This window comes from Peromyscus eremicus, chromosome 1 (genome assembly GCF_949786415.1).
Source record: "Peromyscus eremicus chromosome 1, PerEre_H2_v1, whole genome shotgun sequence".
NCBI classification, from domain to species: Eukaryota; Metazoa; Chordata; class Mammalia; order Rodentia; family Cricetidae; genus Peromyscus; species Peromyscus eremicus.
The window spans coordinates 102,860,537-102,880,525 of record NC_081416.1 but is presented as its reverse complement, the minus strand read 5'-3'; the positions used below and the strand labels follow the sequence as shown (position 1 = coordinate 102,880,525).

Here is a 19,989-nt window from a genome sequence, read left to right as displayed (position 1 = left end):
GAGTGCATAGTCAGTTGCTTCTGTGTGTACATGCAGGTGTTTCATTGCCGATTTGCCCCACCTCCAAGACAGCTTTGTGGACAAGCTTCTTGATCTTATGCCCCGACTCATGGCATCTAAACCCGTAGAAGTGATCAGAATTCTACAGACAATGCTGCGGCAGAGTACCTTCCTCCATCTCCCGCTTCCAGAGCAGGTCAGAGTCCATGGCGTCCGTCTGCCAAGTCTGTCCAGATACTTACAAAACCATTTACTCCAGTGAGCTGCTTTGATCAGGGGACCAAGTAAGCTAGGGTCCTTCCTCTGACTGTTTTTATTACATGTATTCATGGGTGGGTCCAAAGGATCAAACTGGGGTTGTCAGCCATGGTAGTGGGGACCCTCCTCACTGAGCTGTCTCGCTGGCCTAGAAATCAGCATATTTTCTTGTTTACAGATCCACAAAGCCTCAGCCACAATCATTGAGCCAGCAGGCGAGTCCGACAACCCTTTGCGGTTTACGTCTGGGTTGGTGGTAGCCTTGGATGTGGACGCAACCCTGGAACACGTGCAGGACCCTCAGAACAGTGTAAAGGTCCAGGTGTGTTAGGGTTGGGCTCCTTTTGTAATCTACTTAAGGAACCAAAACTAAAAAGAGATGAAAAGATGCTCCATGGCGAGAGCCTGGGCTTGGAGGCCAACTGCTGTTGAACTCCAAACCTCAGGTTCTACCCCTGAAGGTAGGAATAGAAGACATTAGCATGGAGTGTATGTAATGTCCTCAGAATCCAGGAAGGTGTACTGAGTGACAGGACCCTGCCTGTCTGCTGCTGTATAATGTAGACTTGAGATTTAATCCTTTCTCAGCACATACACACACACACACACACACACACACACACACACACACACACACACACACTGAATTCATCAACTGTAATAAACAAGTTCTGTTGGTTGGTCAGGTGGCATCACAAGGATATCTTTTTTCCAAAGTTAGATAAGCTAGAATCACATGAGACACCGGTGTGGTGAAGCCTAAGCTGAGCCTGCAGTCCAGCTCCATCCCCCTCTCCACCTCTCCTGCATCCATTGGTGCACGTGGGCTTGCTTCAGCACGCATGCTGAGTGCTGAGGTGGTTGAGCTCAGTCTGGTGTGCTCAGTTTCGCTGGGAGTCGGATAAAGGGGCAGGCAGTTAGAAGTGAAGGTCAGTGCTTCGGCACGCACAGTTAAGTATACTGTGGTGAAGAGCAAAGAGAGGAAGGTTCTGGAGAGGTGCTGCCGTGAATCCAGCCTGAAAGAACGTTTAACAGCAAAGAGGAATGGCAGAGGGAGGCGCTGAGGAGAGAGGGTGAGGAAAGCGGAGTGAGCACTGGAAGTACAGGTAGTCAGAGGACGAGAGAGGAAGGACAGCCTGCAGCGGGCACAGCACCAGACTGGCTGCCCAGCAGCAGTTGTCACAAATCATCCCCGCAGAGAACGTGCGAGCGAGTACACAGTTGTAACTGCTGTGCTGCTTGTTGCTTTAAGGTTACCCGTCCTAGCTGGACTTGCAGTTTCTCAGAAACTGACAACAGTCCTCGTTCAGTCTATACAGTAAGTCAGAATCCTGAGACTAAGCTTGGCGTTGCTAGTATTCCTTTTAAGCGTGCGTAACAGGTAAACTCAGTGTGCAGTGTGAGTCTAATGAGGTCGGCTGTTGGGTTAACGCTGAAAAAAGCTCTCTATTCAATTAAGCATAAACAGTTGCAGGCAGATCCTTCACAGGTCATCTGCTAAACTACCCTGAAAAACAAAAAGTCCACTCTGAAACACCTCTGCTCCCTTCCCAGGCAAATGCATGACTGTTGTTTGTTTTTTACTCTTTGGCTCTTTGGGGGCCTGCCACCTAGCTCCCAAATAAATACACACAGTCTTATTCTTATGAGTGTTCAGCCTTAGCATGGCCTATTTCTAGCCAACTTTTTTTTTTAATAATTTATTTTTTTTATTTTGTGCACATTTGTATTTTGTCTGTGTAGGTGTTGGATCCCCTGAAACTGAGGTACAGGCAGTTATGAGCTGTTATGTGGGTGATGGGAATTGAACCCAGGTCCTCTGGAAGAACAGCCAGTGCTCTTAACCACTGAGCCATCTCTCCAGCCCCATGCCTTTTTTTTTTAAATACCTTTCTTTCTTACTCTGTAGCTGGTTGGTTGGACCCTGATGTCCTCCTCTCCTTCTCCTTTTCTTGCTCCTTGGCCTTCTCCTAGATTACTCCTTCTGTATATTCTCTCTGCCTGCCAGCCCCACCTATCCTTTCTCCTGCCTAGCTACTGGCTGTTTAGCTCTTTATTAGACCAATCAGGTGTTTTAGACAAGCAGAGTAACACAGCTTCACAGAGTTAAACAATTGCAGCATAAAAGAATGCAACACATCTTTGCATCATTAAACAACTGTTCCACAGCATAAACAAATGTAACACATCTTAAAATAATATAAAATAAAATAATATTTTATAACACTTGTATGGGATGCAGTGGGGACCCTTTCTGCCCTGTCATGGGACGGCAGTAGCAGTTTTAAAGTCCAGATACCATACTTGGAATACCTCATCTGTGCTGGGTACAGAACAGAGGTGCTATATGCCTCAGAGACTTCATGGGGGTTATAGTCTCTGTTAAAACTATGGGTGTCTTGTTTTGTTTGTTTGTTTGTTTTGTTTTGTTATTTGGTATTTTAAGACAGAGGCTCTCTATAGTCCTGGCTGCCCTAGAACTTGCTATGTAGACCCACCCGGGCTGGCCTCAAATACACAGAAATCTGCCTGCCTCTGCCTCCCAAGCTATGGGATCAAAGGTATGCGCCACCATGCCCAGTCGTAATGTTTAATTTTCAAAGCAGGAACTTGAGGAATGCTTTTGTTAGACTGGTCTGGGTTGCTGTGTTTTATCTACTGGAGAGGAAATACATGTTTCAGATATTCTGAAATTCAGAATATAATTCATGCCGGCCATTTTCTTTCCCTGACCTACTCCTGAAGGAACGCTTCCAGCAGCTGGTTAACAGCAGAGTCAAGACTTCGACTGAGGGCAGCTTTGCTGAGAACACTTGGGCATTCTGTTGCTTTATCCCTCTCTTTCTTCTCCTTCCTTATCCCCACCCCACCCACACTTTTAATACAGAATCTCATAGACCAGGCTTGCCTTCAGCTTGCTGTGGTATCTAGATAACCTTGAGCTTCCCATCTTCCCATTTCCACTCAAGCGCTGACATTGTGAACATATGCTGCTTGGCCCCGTGTTTCCTAGACGCTAGGCAAGCACTCTGCCACCTGAACTTTATCTGTAGCCCTCCCCCTTAATTATTTTTGGTTATTTCAGACATGATGCATTCCCCCTATTCCAGCTCCTCCTAGACACCCACTCCATTATTCTCCGAACTTCTCCTCCTCCTCCTCTTTTAAATGAACCCACTGAGCTGTTAAAGATAACAAAGTTCTGGAAGCTAGGGCACCTATAGCTTTCTTCTGTTCTCGGATGTGGCCGTAGAGCCTAGAAGCAAAATAGAAGGGAAGCAGCTTCTAATTGTTATTATTTTCCAAATACTCGGGAAAAACAACGAGATGGAAAGACTTGATTCAGCTCACTGGTTCCAAGGTTTCAGTCTACAGTTGCCTGGCTCCAATGCTGTAGGCCTCAGGTGAAGCTGCAGCGTCATAGCAAGGAGAACATGGTGGAACAAACCTGTGCACCTCATGGCATGTGGGAAGCTGGAAGGGAGCAGGGATTGGAGACATGACAGGCCCCCAGTGACCTAATTTCTCTACCTCCCCCCAAAATACATGAAATAGCAAATCTCTCAGGGGTTTGATGCCTTGATTAGATCAGAGTCCTAATGACCCAATCGTATTCCCAAAACCCTACTTCTGAATATTACTTTACAGACTAAGCTTTCAATATACAAGTTTAAGGATAGTTGAGGCTATTCAGCAACATAGCCAAGACTGTATCTTGTTCGAATCTTAGATGGTCTTTTAATAAAAAACCCAGATCCAGATATCAGGGTGAAAGCTGAAAGATCAGAGAAGTAGAACAGCCAGTCACTAGTTCTTACCTCTACAAAACCCTCAGCCTCAAGAGAGTGAGTTCCTGTTTCTTCACACCTCATATACCGTTTTGTGCCCTGCCATATTACTTCCTGGTACTAAAGGCATGAGATCTCAAGTGCTGGGATTAAAGGTGTATGCTACCACTGCCTGGCTGTATGTCTAATCTAGTGGCTGTCTCTGTCCTCTGATTCTCAGGCAAGTTTATTGGGGTACACAGTATATCACTACAGTATTTCAAAACATTAACAAAGATGACTTAGTGAGCAAAAAGCTTAAAGTCGATAGAACATAAAAGTCTAGACCACACATTCCTGTAACACGAGCGTAGGTGGGTGCCTGTGGAGATAGGTGGATTCCTGAGAGCTCATTGGCCAGTCAGTCTAGCCAGAATGCCTTAAAAATAAGATGGAGAGCCAGGCAGTGGTGGCACACACCTTTAATCCCAGCACTCTGGAGACCGAGGCAAGTGGATCTCTATGAGTTCAAGGCCAACCTCTACAAAGCCAGTTCTAGGACAGACTCCAAAGCTGTACAGAGAAACATTGTCTGGAAAAAAAAAAGTAAGATGGAGTGTGTCCTCTGACCTCTGGGGTATTACTTCCCCCCCTTCCCCATAAATACACACACATACCCAAACAGCAAAACAAGAATCAGAGCAGAGAGAAAGAAAGAGAAAAATAAAAATAGATCTGTCAATCCTTGAGAGGACCCAAGATATGTGGAGAGATGAAAGGTTTGAGCGAGTGAATAAGAGCCATCCTTCCCTGAATTTCGGAGTTGAAAGGATGATCTGATTCCTGTGTTTACACAGAGCTGGTCCAGTCTGCTCCCAGTGTCAGCTTGATTTGTTTCTCCAGTCTGCTTGTGCCTGTGTCATGTGATAGGCTATCTACACAGGTAGCTGGAGGCCCTCAAGTTGTGGAGGAAAGAATTCTGTGCCCATTGGCGAGATGCGAAGACCTGGCTAATGATTTCAACACACCCTTCTTTGAGTACTCTGTAGAAATAGTCAGATAAATGCTTTCCTATCTGATAGAAATTTAGTACAGAGAGACTATTACAGAAATTGCTTTCTCATTGTCAGGTGAGTGTTGAATACTGGGCCGTGATATGTTTCAGAGCTAAGGAGGGAAGTCATTCTAATGGGGTGCTTGGGAGAGTTTTCCACAGTTAGAATTATTAACTGTTACCTATTAATAGAGACACTCTTCCTGTCATTTATTTACCAGGGATTTAAGAAATATTTACAGGACACTGCTTCTTCTAGTATTTAGTACACACACACACACACACACACACACACACACACAAACACACACACACACACACACCTTTTTTTCTTAGGTTTTTCCGAGACAGGGTTTCTCTGTGTAGCCCTGGATGTCCTAGAATTTACTCTGTAGACCAGGCTGGCCTCGTGCCTCTGCTTCCCAAGTGCACCACCCCTGCCTAGTATGTGTTCCCCTTTAAGAAACAGTTCTTTATGATGGCTAGGGTCACCTTTCTACTACTGACCTGGGGTTCACAGTAAATGTCATCATTATTTTCTTAGCTCCTCCCTCTTCTCTTGCCCCATTTCTGTTATATTTTAGGTCTTGTATCCAGATGGCCAGGCTCAGATGATCCACCCCAAGCCAGCAGACTTTCGGAACCCTGGCCCAGGGCGGCACCGTCTCATCACTCAGGTGTACCTCTCCCATACTGCCTGGACAGGTAAGAGTCAGTGGGTAGGGTGGGCAGGAAAATATCTCCCCATTAATCTCAGTATCTTCTCATTATGATTTGCTTTTTTAATTTGCTTATTTGTTTGTTTGAGGGCAGCTCTGGCTGGCCCAGAACTCTCTATGTAGACCAGGCTGACCTCCAACTCTGCCTCCCGAGCACTGGGATTAAAGGCATGTGCCACCATACCCTGATTGAACTTGATCTCTCTTAAGTAAGGATTTCATAAGCTCAAACATTAATATGTTTGGACTAATTTTCTGTTTGCACAAGGAACAAAATTCTGTTAGAGAACACACAGGAGATTATAGAGTGCAAGTCTCCTGGAAATAGACTGGGCTGCACATGAGGAGACTTACTTTCTTGTTCTAACTGTGCCTCTGACACAGCATTTGTTCTTGGGGAAGTCCCTCTTGAGTCTTCTTCTTCACTTCCAAAATGAAGATAATAATTCTCAATCTATAAATGAGCGAGGATTATTCTGGGTATTAAAGTTTCATGTTCCTTAACAAATATAAATCATTATCTCTTTGTGTATGATCAGTCCATCTTATTCTGTTGAAACAAATCAAATGAAAAGTAACTGTCCATCCCATACTCATGAACTGTTTGGGGCTAACGGAGTTTGTTTTATAGACTTAGAACTGAACCTGGATAGCTTATGCCTGTATGCAAGCATGCACACACACATCATATTCACCTGTAAGAATAAAACGGGAGACTACAGGTGCATCAGACTTTACATTTCACGCCCATAGTGCTTCTTGGAAAATCTCAATCTGCAGATTCTAAGATACCAGACACAATTGGCCACAGTGGTGTTTCCAAAATCACTGGGGATGACTTAGGAACATGACTTTTACTACGAAAGGTAATACTGCCACCAATTTGGTTTTATTAATAGGGAAATACTTTCTATAATTTTCTTTTATACTGTCTTTTGTGTTTTGAAATACCTGACAAGGGGCTGGGCACATGGCTCAGTTGGTAAAGTGTTTGCCATGCGAGCATGAGGACCTGAGTTCAGATCCCCACACCCAGGTAAAAGCCAGGGGCAGCAATAACACCCACAGCCCCGTGCAAGGGCAGTGAATACGGGGGGCATCCTTGAGGCTTGTTGGCCAGGCAGTCCAGCCATTTTGATGAGCTCTAGGTTCAGTGACTCTGCAAAAAATAAGGTGGAGGGCTCAGAGAGATGGCTCAGTGCTCTGAAGCACTGGCTGTTCCTTCAGAGTACCTGGATTAATTCCCAGCACCCACATGGTGGGTCACAGCTGTCTGTAGCTCCAGTTCCAGGAGATGTGATGCCCTCTCCTAGCTATATGTATAGCAGGTGCACAAGTGGTACACAGACATGCATACAGTCAAAATAGTCATACACTTAGAAAAAAATTTTTTTAAATCTTTTTGTTTTTCAAGACAGGGTTTCTGTGTGTAGCCCTGGCTGTCCTGGAACTCACTCTGTAGACCAGGCTGGCCTCAAACTCAGAGATCCACCTGCTTCTGCCTCCCAAGTACTGAGATTAAAGGTGTGCGCCACCTTACCCAGCTTAATTTTTTTTTTTAACTCCAAAAGAAAAAAAAGCAAGCAATTGAAGAAGACAATGCTACCAACCTCTGGCTCCCACTTGTGCACATACATGCACATGCACTAGTGTACACACAAAGTACTAACATACATGACAAACTAGTGCCATCAAAGGTTTTCTTCTATCAGACATATTAGGTGCATATGATGACTATGAAGTTTTCATAAAGAGGAAGTTAGAGTGGCCCTTTGGTCTTTTTGTGACATAGGACCAGGCATCTCAGGGTACCCAGGATCTGCTTCCCTGAGTGTCCTTCATTCTGTATCTTTGTGGTATGTTTTTGCACTATTTTGTGTGTGTGCATGTATAACTAAGGATCCAATCCTGGGCTTCTATATACTAGGCGGGCATTCTACCACTGAGCTACATTCCCAACCCACCTAAATTGTTTGATTCAAGGATGACGGACACCAAGAAAGACACACCGTAGTACAGTATCGCTTGGAGAGCTATAACTCACTGATTTGTCCCCTGAGAACTCAGTCCCTAGTTACTATTGTTCATCTCTAATTTTTTTTTTTTTTGGTTTTTCAAGACAGGGTTTCTCTGTGTAGTTTTGCGCCTTTCCTGGAACTCACTTTGTAGACCAGGCTGGCCTTGAACTCACAGAGGTCCACCTGCCTCTGCCTCCCAAGTGCTGTCATCTCTGATTCTTTGTGTAGCACTTGTTCATGTCAGATGTTTTCTCACTTAATTGTTTACATGATGTTTTCTCCCATCTGAAATAAGTTTTGTGGTAGGGAACATGCTTGTCTCTACCACTACCGCCTGTATCCACAGTACCTGATACGTGGTAGGCACTAGACAAATAATAACGACAGCATAGGTTATTTTGAGGTTCTGAAATGGGCATGAGGCCTTTTTTTTTTTTTTTTTGGTGGTGGTGGTGGTGGTGGTGGTGCTAGGGATAGAACCCAGGATCTTGGACAAGCTAGGCAAGTGCTTTGTCACTGAGCCCAGCTCTGGCAATTAGACATCTGAATGTCCGGGACCGCCTGCCCACCCCTCTTTTCCCCATTCATGTTCCCCTCCAGTCTGGGACAAGCAAGTAAAATATGGTCTTACACTGAAATCTCTTGATCCTTCTCCCTAACGCCGGAAGTGGGGGCCAGAATTTGTGGGGACCTTAGCTGCTTTGGGAGGCAGGATGCTACCTTATAGAGAGCTAAGTCTTGCAGTCTTGGTTTTAGATCTTTCCCTTACTGTGTGATCCTGAAGAACTTACTTAACGTCTCCAACTCCTTTTCCTTTAAAATGGGAACCATTCTTCTAGGCAAAATGAATGGATATATTGTAGGATTTGTCTCGGGTGACTTTTCTCCTCCCCATCCTTGTCTCTCTTTTGCTCTCTCTTCCCTCTCCTATGGCATTAGCTTGAATTGCCATTCCTGTCAGACGCTGATGAGGGAAGGCAGAATGACTGTATGCTCTCCTCTGACTTGCCCAGGATTTGGCTCCTTGAAGTGCTGTAAATGTTGACTGGGATGGTCTAGGAGTGTGTGATGAGAAAGCGGATGCTGCTGGGCTTGCCTGGCTCCACTCGGAGGGGAGATTGTTCTGGAAGTCTGGTATTGGAAGAGTGCTTGTGTCGTTACTACACTCAGGACTGTGTCAGGCCCCGTGGTGTGGGGGTGTGTACCCTACATGGCTGGAGCTGTGAGGCTGCACTTAGTGCTCATGCTGAACTCAGTGGGCCTGGATGCTCTGGCCTTGGCTGCCTGGAGGATAGCAATCTAGCCTTTGCTCTGACCCTGAGAGACCAGAAATAGAGTTGGTGAGGCATTAGGAGTCCTGGAGCCTTTGTCCTATTTGATGTTGAACCATCCAGCTCATTCTTACCCTCTGAACTTTTAGCCAGAAGCTGATCTTTAACTCTTGCACCAGAGTAGAGCGCACCCAAGCTTGTTCTGTTCTGTGCCTTGCAATTGCTAGTATGTCCTTCTGAACTTCTCTCCCTCTCCTTTTTGTGGAAGCCATGTGGTTAACGGAAGACCGAACTGAGCTCAGTTTCTCACAGGGTGGATTTGGGCAGCCACTTAGAGCTATCTGAGCTCCTGGACTTTTTTCAAGATCGTGATTCTTTTTTTCGTGGTGTGGCAGGAAAGAACTCCTGGGGTTTTGTGTTTGGCACAGAGTGGGTATTCCATTCCAAATCCTTCCTGCATTCTTTCCTCAGTACGTTTAGACTCAATTAGAGCATGTCCTATACTCCATTGCAAGTCAACCGAAACAGCCAACAGCTCCTAGGGGGTCTGTTTACTCTCATTAGGCCTGCCACAGACGGGCAGTAGATTTGCAGTGTAATTTATGAAAGAATCAAACGGACTCTGATATTTTAGGTCCCTGAAACATGTTCCTTTCCACTGGTAACAGATTTTTGCCAGAACTGTTTTCTACCTTGAAGCTTTAGTCTCCACTAAAAAAGTCAAGTCTAAGATGCACACAGCCCAGAGTCCTAATACTGAACTGCCAGTCTAGGTTGAGAAAAGGCCACAGCCGCTGTGGCCCCTTTCAGGTTTCTCTCAGGTGCTCTCAATTGCTGTGGCCTTGAGCTGCAGGAAACTCGTACATAGCCACAGAGGCAGTGGCATTATATCTGCAGCCTCAGGGTCGGCTCACAGGATTCAGGCTAGAACACTGTTTGTATTTGAGGATAAAGAAGGATGCAGACATAGGAAAAGCCCATCTTTTGTGTTTTTAGACAGTGTCTCACTATGCAGCTCTGGTTGTTCTGGAACTCACTGTGTTGATTAGGCTGGCCTCAGAGTCAAGGAGAGATTTGCTTGCCTCTGCCTCCAGGGTGCTGGGATTAAAGGTGTGTGTCACCCCACCCAGCTTCACAGCCCATCTTTGATGGTACTTTATTTGCAGTTTCATTTGAATTCCTAGAAGTTACTCAGTGATGGAGGATTTCTTGTCTTGTTTTTGTTTTTCCAGAGCCATGCCAGGTGGAAGTGAGGCTGTTGCTGGCCTACAACTCCAGTGCACGCATTCCAAAATCTCCTTGGATAGAGAGTGGTGAGATGTCACCACAGCTGGAAACCAGCATCGAGGGCACCATTCCCTTCAGTAAGCCTGTGAAAGTTTACATAATGCCCAAGCCTGCAAGACGCTGACCCACAAACAGTCTTCACAGCAGCCATGGCCTAGAGGCCCTTTCTAGATACCGGTGAGCTGAAGTGGTGTGTAGGCGTGAACATGTCAACCTTACAATCTCATTTAGTATCTTACACAGGGTCGATCATTTTTGCATTAAAGACAGAAATACTCTGGTTTATCTCCTCCGTTCCATAATAAAGTTGAGAAAACACCTAGCTGTTCTAGTTTCTGGTCCTTAAAAATAAAAAAGACCCATAGCAGTAATAACACATTAATTCTGAGATGTAAAACATATGGTCTGATTTTCCAGGCATTTCCAAGTCCTGGTTATTCAATCCAGAGTCTTGTTTCTTGAAGTAACAGATTGTTTGCCAAAGTCAACTCCAAAGCCATTTTAGCAGCTGCATATTAATCACTGAAAGATTCTGAAGGACCTTGGACATCTTTTGTCTTCCTGAGAGACCTTTCCTAACCAGGCGATGGATGGGCCAGGAAATATCAGAATGGCAGGACAATAAGTCCTTCTCATCCTGAGATAAATTCTCGATCTTGCTTGCCATTATCCTCAGAATTTCTTTCCGATTGTGGTACGTGCCCTTAATCCCAGCACTCGGGAAGCAGAGGTAGGCGGATCTCTGTGAATTTGAAGCCAGCCTTGGCTACAGAGTTGAGTTCCAGGACAGGCTCCAAAGCTACACAGAGAAACCCTGTCTTGGCGGGGGGAGGGGAAAAAAAGAGGAACCATATTTTGGGAAAGAAAGCAGTGTTGTGGGAAGATGGTTCCCAGTAGAAGAAAGAAAGTCCTACCTGGCAGCGTCTCTGCTGCACTGGAGCTGCATAAGAGGTCCAGGTGAGACGGACGACGTCAGTGCTGCAGAGAGGCTAACTGGGAAGCAGGCCTGTGAGTGTGTGTGTGGCATCCACATGAGGCTTAGCGATTAAGTCACAGTTTGAAAAACTGTATTCATTCAAAGGATTCCAAAGGCCCAGGCTATTCCACTACAGGGAAGTTATATGGGTGCTCTGGATTGAGTATGTCTCCTAAAGTTCACATAGGGGAACCACATCTATAAGGCCACATTGTTGGAAGCAGGCCTCATAAGGGGTGATGCAGTTAGTCATGAGAGCCTTGCCTTAGGATTAGGTTAATGTCATTATAATGGGACTGGGTTACTTAGCAAAAACAAGGTTTTTGGGCCAACCATGGTGGTGCACACCTGTAATCCCAGCACTCTGCAAGCAGAGGCAAGTTGGATCTCTGTGCTCAAGACCAGCCTGGTTTACATAGTGAGTTTTAGGACAGCCAAAGCTGAGACTCTCTCTCAAAACAAAAAACAAGGTGTGTGGATTTTGTGTGTGTGTGTGTATGGGGCGGGGGGGGGGGGGGGGGGTGTCTCAGTGGCATTGCTGGGAAGAGCTGTGCAAGCATGAGGACCTAAGTTTGAATTCCCAGCACCCACATAAAAGCTGGACTTGTTGGCATGCATCTGTAACTATAGGATGGAGTTGAGGCAGGAAGATCCCTGAAGTTCATTGACCAGCCTCGCTACCAAATTGATAAATGCAGACTCAGTAAGATTCTGCCTCGAAACTAAGGTAGGTGGGTATGGTGCTGTAAACCTTTATCCCAGCACTCGATTGGCATGGGCAGGTGGGTCTCTGCATTCAAGGACAGCCTGGTATACACACTGAGGTCAAGGCCATCGAGAACTATATAGTAAGACCCTGTCTTGGAAACAACGAAACACTTAAGGTAGAGGCAGAAAGATACTCAGCATATGGAAGTGTGCCACAAACAAGCCTGACATCTCAGTTTGATCCTGGATGTCGTGGTACACATCTGTAATCCCAGCCCTCCTACTGCAAGACGGGAGGCAAAGACAGATCTCCCAGAAGCCAGGGGCAAGCTAACTGGATATGTACAGTGTGGAAGACATGAGAGGCCCTGCCTCAAGAACAGTGAAAGAAGAGCCAACTCCTGAAAGTTTTCCTTGGCACGTGTGGGCACACTCAAGCCATACACTCTCTTATACAATAATAAATACATTTTAAAATATATTGCATTTGTAGGGTTGTTTTACTTGCATGTATGTGTACTACATGTGTGCCTGGTGCCCTCTAACTCCATGGAACTGGAGTTAAAAGCAGTTGTGAGTCTCCATATGGGTTTTGGGAGTTGAACCAGGTCCACTACAACCAGTGCTCTTAACTGCTGAGCCATCTCTCCATCTCCCAGTAAATACTTCTTTAAGGTTGGGAGCAGTTGAGGACACTGATGTCACCTCTGGCCTTCACATGCATGCACACATGTGAAAAGGTGCGTTTGGCTCCTTTGCTGCTCCTGCCCTTCTCTATCATGGGTGACATACCATGAAAATCCCTGACAGATACCAGGCTATGATCCTGGACTTCCCAGCCTTCAGAACCATGAATCAAACAAGCGCCTGTTCATAAATTGCCTGTTCTTGAGTATTCTGCTACAGTAAGTAATACATTAAAAAAACTTAAAACAATGGCAGAACCTTCAGATGGCCAACTCTCCAATGTTTTGTAAAGTAGGAATAAGCATATGTTATGCTGGCTAGTTTTATGTTCACTTGACACAAGCTGTAGTCATCTGAGAGGAGGGAGCCTCAATTGAGAAAATGCCTCCAAAAGATGCAAGCCTGTAGAGCATTTTCTTGTTAATTTTGTCTTTTTTTTTTTTTTAATTGGAGCTGAGGTCCGAATCCAGGGCCTTGGGCTTGCTAGGCAAGCGCTCGACCACTGAGCTAAACCCCCCAACCCTGCATTTTCTTAATTAGTGGTTGATGGGGGAGGGCCCAACCCAGTATGGGTAGGGACCCTCCTGGGTTCTATTAAGAAAGCAGGCTGAAAAAAAAATAAATAAATAAAAAATAAAAAAAAAATAAAAAAAAAATAAAAAAAAAAAATTTAAGCCGGGCGGTGGTGGCGCACGCCTTTAATCCCAGCACTCGGGAGGCAGAGCCAGGTGGATCGCTGTGAGTTCGAGGCCAGCCTGGGCTACCAAGTGAGTTCCAGGGGAGGCGCAAAGCTACACAGAGAAACCCTGTCTCGGAAAAAAAAAAAAAAAAGAAAGCAGGCTGAGCAAGCCTCCATGGCCTCTGCATCAGCTCCTGCTTCCAAGTTCCCACCCAATTTGAGTTCCTGCCTTGCCTTCTCTCAGTGGACTGTGATTTGGGATATGTAAGCCAAATAAACCCTTCCCTCCCCAAGTTGCTTTTGGTCATGTTTCATCACAGCTATAGAAACCCTAACTATGACATATGTCACAGTTATTGAGTGAGATGGATAGGTGACACTGGTAGTATCTGTATCTACAGTCAGTCTTGATCATATTTGGAAATTGGAGAGCTTATGAAAGTAATAGCGAGAATATACATGGGGTTGGGGATTTAGTTAGTGGTAGAGCGCTTGGCGAAAGGCCCTGGGTTCGGTCCTCAGCTCTGGAAAAAAAAAATACGGGTAAGAGGTGAAGCTAGAGCTTAAATTCAGCGTGTGACTTTTCAGTTGTGCCTGGCATAACTCTACATGAACTAATTTCCAACTGCTCTACTAAGTAGGTACTTCTATCTTCGTTTGATAAAATAATTAAAATTTAGAGAAATTGGGCCAGTGAGATGGCTCAGAGGGTAAAGGCACTTTCCACCAGGGTAACAGCTTGAGTTCTTTGGGACCTAAATAGTAAAAAGGAGAGAAAACTCTTACAAGTTGTATTCTGACCTCCATGTTCCATGTCATGTGTGTTCTTCCCCCCACTTAATAAATATTAAGTTCTTAAACCCAATCAAAGTGTAGAGAAATTACCTCATTTGCTCTGTCAGACAGCCATAACCGGCACATCTGGTAGTCTAGCTCCAGGTGGCTGTAACCGCTCTAGAGGTAGGAGGGGAAGAGCCTAGGGAGTGGACTTTTCAAGTGTGTTCATCTGTTTCATATCTCAGAGCTGTGCCACCATTGGACGGACTTTCGTGTCAAAATAGCACAATTCCCAGAAAAGACGCTGACCATAGAAAACCAAGTTTGAAGACAGGCTAAATAAAAAGACCCTGGCCCTGAGTTGATGGCCTCTGCTGGATTGTGGCAAAAACTAAAAACATTAAGACCTAGGCCTGCTAACTGAACCCATTATGGTATAACTTTTGAAAATCTAGTGGAATAATATGCTGGATATGATATCCCTCTTTAAAAGTTCCTACCAGGGGCTGGAGAGGTGGCTCTGGTTAAGTGTGCTTGCTGTTCAATCATAAGCACAGGGTTTAAATCCCATGATTACCTGGGGTGGCTCAGAACACCTGCAGTTCCAGCTCCAATGATGCTGAAGCCTCTCCTGGCCTCCACAGGTACCAGCACACATTATACAGACAGGTGTACACGCCTAAATCAAATTAAAAACCCTAAAGTTTCCTTCCAGCCTCTCTCTCCGTTACAGGTGGGAACAGGCTTCGAGTGTGTTTTCCTCAGAGCCCAGGCCAGGACGTGCACTTTTCTTAAAGCTCCGGATGTGCTTTTCCTGTACAAGGTGGACATACAGATCCAGTAGCAGGATACCTCTTTCAAAGCTGTGTGAGAATTGTGGGCTATCCTAGGATCTGTGAAATTTGCCATGCTGATGGAGTTTGGACAGACATTGAACAAATCCTGAGAAGCCTGTTACTGAGGAATTCAATTATTTGAGGAGACAGGCTCAACCTTTGAAATTCCTTGTACTCAGAAATGTCTGGTTCTGTGAAACATGAGTGTTTTTCCTCTTCTACATCTAGCTCCACACTTTTTCACTGACAAGAAATGTTCATGGTGGTGTGTCTCTAGCCCAGCTCCTAGCATATGCCAGGCAAGGAAAAGAACATGACATGCCCCTTAAAGCAAAACCTGAGTCCAAACTTCTGAAAAGACATTTGGCGTTCACATGACCGAGTTGAAGAACCAGTATGTAACACATGGCTGATTCTTGTCTTAGGAACCACTCAGGCTAGAAAAATTGAGAGCTGTGCTTCCTACAGACTGAATCAAAGAACTTAAAAGATGAATATAGGGACTACGTATAACTTCACAGAAGAAGAGCTTCTGCATGTTCTCTATGTAGACCAGATTTGGAAATAGCAGCTTTTATATGACGTATAATGACCAAACTGCCAGATACTTCTCAGTCAAAGGAGTTTTAACCGCTTCCCCCACCTCCTCCTTACTTCGTTTTTAATAACGTAGGGACAGTGCAGGTTGTAATGCAATTACAACCATACCTGATTCAATACCCACTGGAGTCATCTTAATTTAGATTGTGAGGGAGGCGAGGGGACAGAGATTACATTACCAAAGATTCCCCCATAGCTACATAAGCTGAAGGTCCATAGCTAGAAAGATCCTGTCAGTCATCGGACAAGGGCACTAAGAAGGACCTCCCCAGATCTACAGTGGGTGTCAAGTCTGTGAGGAACCCACAGTGACCTCCAGGGCACTAGGAGGTATATCGCTTGACAGAGATGAGAACACAATGCTAGTGCTAACCTGACCTGGTCAGTTTCCAGGTGAAGTTAAAACAGTATCTCCAGTTCACTCTAGTTGTCTGTTCTTTTTTGTTGTTGTTGTTGTTTTTGTTTTTCAAGACAGGGTTTCTCTGTGTAGTTTTGGTGCCTGTCCTGGATCTCACTCTGTAGACCATGTTGGACTCTCCAGTGATGGGATTAAAGGCGTACGCCACCACCGCCTGGCTACTTGTCTGGCCTTCTAAGGTACATCTTAAATTGCTCCCTAATCTGTAGATTGGTTCCCACGAGGCATCCACGAGCAGCTGCCTCATTTGAGGCTGCTAACTTCTCCAAACCAGTCATCCCTTCCCCAGCTCCCCTCCTTGTGCTGCTGCGGGCCTTCTGCTAGCCTCCTGACATGGAGAGGGAATGGCCAGTCCTCCTGGAGTGGGCGTGGCCTTGAGTCAGATGGATGGTACAGAGCAAGTAGCGGTCTCCTGCTTCTCTCCCTTCCAAGGACCTGTCCATCTCTACCTTCTGTTCTGAACTTAATCCAGGTCTTTACACTTGAGGATGACCAGTGGGAGGCAAGAGGCAGGGCTCAGGCACCTTGAGGCCAGCACACAGTTGCCTGGGCATGTGCAGATACTGAAGGTGTGATCGCTCATTGCCCTACCTGTCTTTACAGTTCCTAGGAGATGCTGGTATAGGCTCCCACTGTGATTCGTATATAAATTACTGTGATTTTATGCATTGAAATATTTGTAAAATAAAAATGTTTTAAAGATGCCTAATTGGACCACCCACATAGCTCAGAGCAAAAAATCAGTCTTTTAAGGCTATTGCTTTAACATCAGCTAGGGTAGAATGATTTTATTTCACTATAGATGTGATAAATACAACATCTAGTAAAAGTCTAGTTCAGGCAGCTGCCAAGTAAATCTGGTGAGCTAATAGGCATTTAAGTATCTTTTCCAATTTATTTATTATTTATTATGTGTATGAGTGTATTGCCTATTGTATGTCTGTGTAACGTGTGAGCAGTGTCCATGGAGGCCAGAAGAGGGTGTCAGATCTCCTGGGACTGGATTTACAGGCTGCTGTGAACTGCCCTGTAGGTAACAGTCATAGAACTCTGATCCTCTTCCTCTGGAAGAGGCCAGCTCTTAGTTGCTGAGTCTCTCCAGAGACTCAGCTTTCATCTCCTTGGTGGTGGATAGGATCAGGATCTTCCTATCCTGATCAAGCTAAATTTACCCTTTCTTTACACTTGTAACTATTGTGGGGTTGTCTATTTCCTCCATATAACATTCTAGGAATGGGTGGGTATGTCATCTTACCATGTAACCCTGGGTGACCTGTAACCTGCTATGTAGACCATGCTGGCCTGCGATGTGTGGATTCCCCTCCTCACCTCTGCAGTGCTGGATTGCAGTGTGTATTGCCCTGCCTGGCTTTCCACATATCTTTAAGATTAAGAACTGTAAGTTGTACCTCTCCAGACGCCTAGCATCCAGCAACAACTGCTCCTAAGAATTTTTTTTTTTTTTTGAGACCGTTTCCTGTCCTGGAACTCACTCTGTAGACCAGGCTGGCCTTGAACTCACAGAAATCCACCTGCCTCTGCCTCCTGAGTGCTGGGATTAAAGACATGTGATACCACTGCCTGGCAGGTCCTAAGAATTTTAGTAATAGATTTTCAGTAAGTAAGCATGGGAGGTAATGCTGAGTAAGTGAGACAGTTCCAGGCTCCAACACCCTGTAAATCTGTAAAGAAGGTGAAACTAGTTGGTTTATCTTGGCTCCACTGATGGAATGATGATGGCAATGATGCTTTTGGTTTATTGAATCCTTAACAATGAGAGAAGAGTTACTGCACATAATCACATAATCCCTACATTGATCCCGGGTTCTGACAGACAGAAACAGTGAAACTGAGAGATTATAAATAAAGCTCCTCCCAATGACTCGCAGAGAACTGTACTTCAAAACCAAGGCTACTTGACAACAGAGCCTACACTCACAACCATTTTCCCACTGTGCCGTTACTTTGAAACAGGGTCTTGCTATGTTGCCCAACTTAGATTCAAGCTCAAACCTCCTGCCTCTGCCTCTGCAATGCTGGGGTTACAGCTAGTGCCACCATACTCAGCTCTAGAGAGTTCTTTAAAAGGGAAAAACTTGGGGCTGGAGAGATGGCTCAGAGGCTAACAGCACTAACTACTCTTCCAGGGAGCGGAGTTCAATTCCCAGCACTCACATGGTGGCTCACACCATGTGTACCTCCAGTTCCATAGGATCCAACACCCTCTTCTGGCCTCTCACACACATGGTACACAAAAATACATACAGACAAACATCCACACATATAAAATACAATTTTTAAAAATAAGAAAAAACAAAAACAAGGACACTGATGGTTTAAAGTCCTCTCAATATAGTCTGAGGTTTCACAAAGGCCACCTCTTCTATTAAATAATAGAAAAAACTATCTGAGCTGTGGCCATTGTGCTGGCTAGTTTTTATGTCAACTTGACACAAGATAATGTCATCTGGGAAGAAGGAATTGTTGTGGGTTTGTTTTGTTTTGTTTTTTTGAGACAGAGTTTCTCTGTGTATCCCTGGCTGTCCTGGAACTCACTCTGTAGACCAGGCTGGCCTCAAACTCAAGAGATCTGCTTGCCTCTACCTCCCAAGTACTGGGATTAAAGGCAGGAAGAAGAAATTTTAAGAAGAAAATGCCTCTACAGGCCTATAAGCAAGTCTATAGGCCATTTTCTTGATTGGTGATAGATGTGGAAGGGCTCAGCTCTCTGTGAGTGGTGCCATCCCTGGGCAGATGGTCCTGGACAGTGTAAAGAAGCAGACTAACCAAGCCATGGGGAGCAAGCCAGTAAGCAGCTCTCCTCCATGGCCTCTGCATCAGCTCCTGCCTCCAGGTTCCTGCCTTGAGTTCCTACCCTGACTTCCCTAGATGATGAACTACAAGCTGTAAGCTGAAATAAACCCTTTCCTCCTCAAGTTGCTTTTGGTCATGGTGTTTTATCACAGCAATAGAAACCCTGAAACAGACATCTCCTCTATCCCTAGCATTTCATATTTAGGGGATCTGAGAGCTGTCTGGCTGAGTCTAGAACCTGCCTCAAAGCAAGCTGTGAGCATATTTCCGCTGTCACTCAAGTGTCCTCGTGTTTTGTTGATGTCATCTGCACAAAGATCTTCCATGAGCACATATGTAAAATAGCATCCATCACTCATCCCACTTTTCAAAACTGATTTTTTTTTTGTTTTTATTTTTGTTTTTCGAGACAGGGTTTTCACTGTGTATCTTTGTGCCTTTCCTGGAACTCACTCGATAGCCCAGGCTGCCTCTGCCTCCCGAGTGCTGGGATTAAAAGCGTGTGCCACCACCGTCCGGCTCAAAACTGATTTTATATACAGCCTTTATCTGTTGACTTACTTTCTGCCCTAGCATATAAGCATCATGAAAACAAATCATTTCTGCTATTTCTCTGGAGCCTACAGCAATGTCTGGCATATAAAGTGCTTTAAAAATAGTTGGGTTGGGCATGGTGGTACATGCCTTTAATCTCAGTACTCACAAGGCAGAGGCAGGCAGATTTCTGTGAGTTTGAGGCCAGCCTGGTCTACAAAGCAAGTTCTAGGACTGTACATAGCCAGGACTGTGTAGAGAGATCCCATCTCAAATCCACCACACCCCAAGCCAAACAAAAAAGTTGGATTAATGGGTAAAGGTTCCAAAGCATCGACTGTGGTGAGATCTTTAATGCTCTGAACTTTTTCAACCTTTGTTTTTGTATGAAGTTTCTTATACTTTCGATCTACTACATACTCCACTACTAAACATCAGTAACTAACTCTCTCTCTCTGATCTAAGCAAACTGAAGGGCAGGAACTCTGCATTAGTCTTCTGTCAATCTCCCCCAAGAACGTACACCCATGTTCAGCATGCACAGCGGAGGCTGCTGTGAAGAATGGAAAGAGAGACAGTCAAGGCG

General features: G+C 45.1%; 1 protein-coding gene across 1 annotated transcript in view; it reads left to right on the top strand.

Annotated features, from left to right (window-relative positions):
- Ints4 (integrator complex subunit 4) overlaps window positions 1-10,696 on the top strand; it is a 76,952-nt gene extending 66,256 nt beyond the window's left edge. Inside the window, exons 20-23 of the mRNA XM_059271104.1 lie at window positions 37-196; window positions 437-580; window positions 5,664-5,784; window positions 10,320-10,696. Coding sequence (XP_059127087.1) covers window positions 37-196; window positions 437-580; window positions 5,664-5,784; window positions 10,320-10,498 — 604 coding nt within the window. The 3' untranslated portion in view covers window positions 10,499-10,696. The remainder of the gene's footprint in view (window positions 1-36; window positions 197-436; window positions 581-5,663; window positions 5,785-10,319) is intronic.
- Window positions 10,697-19,989: the final 9,293 nt, after the last annotated feature.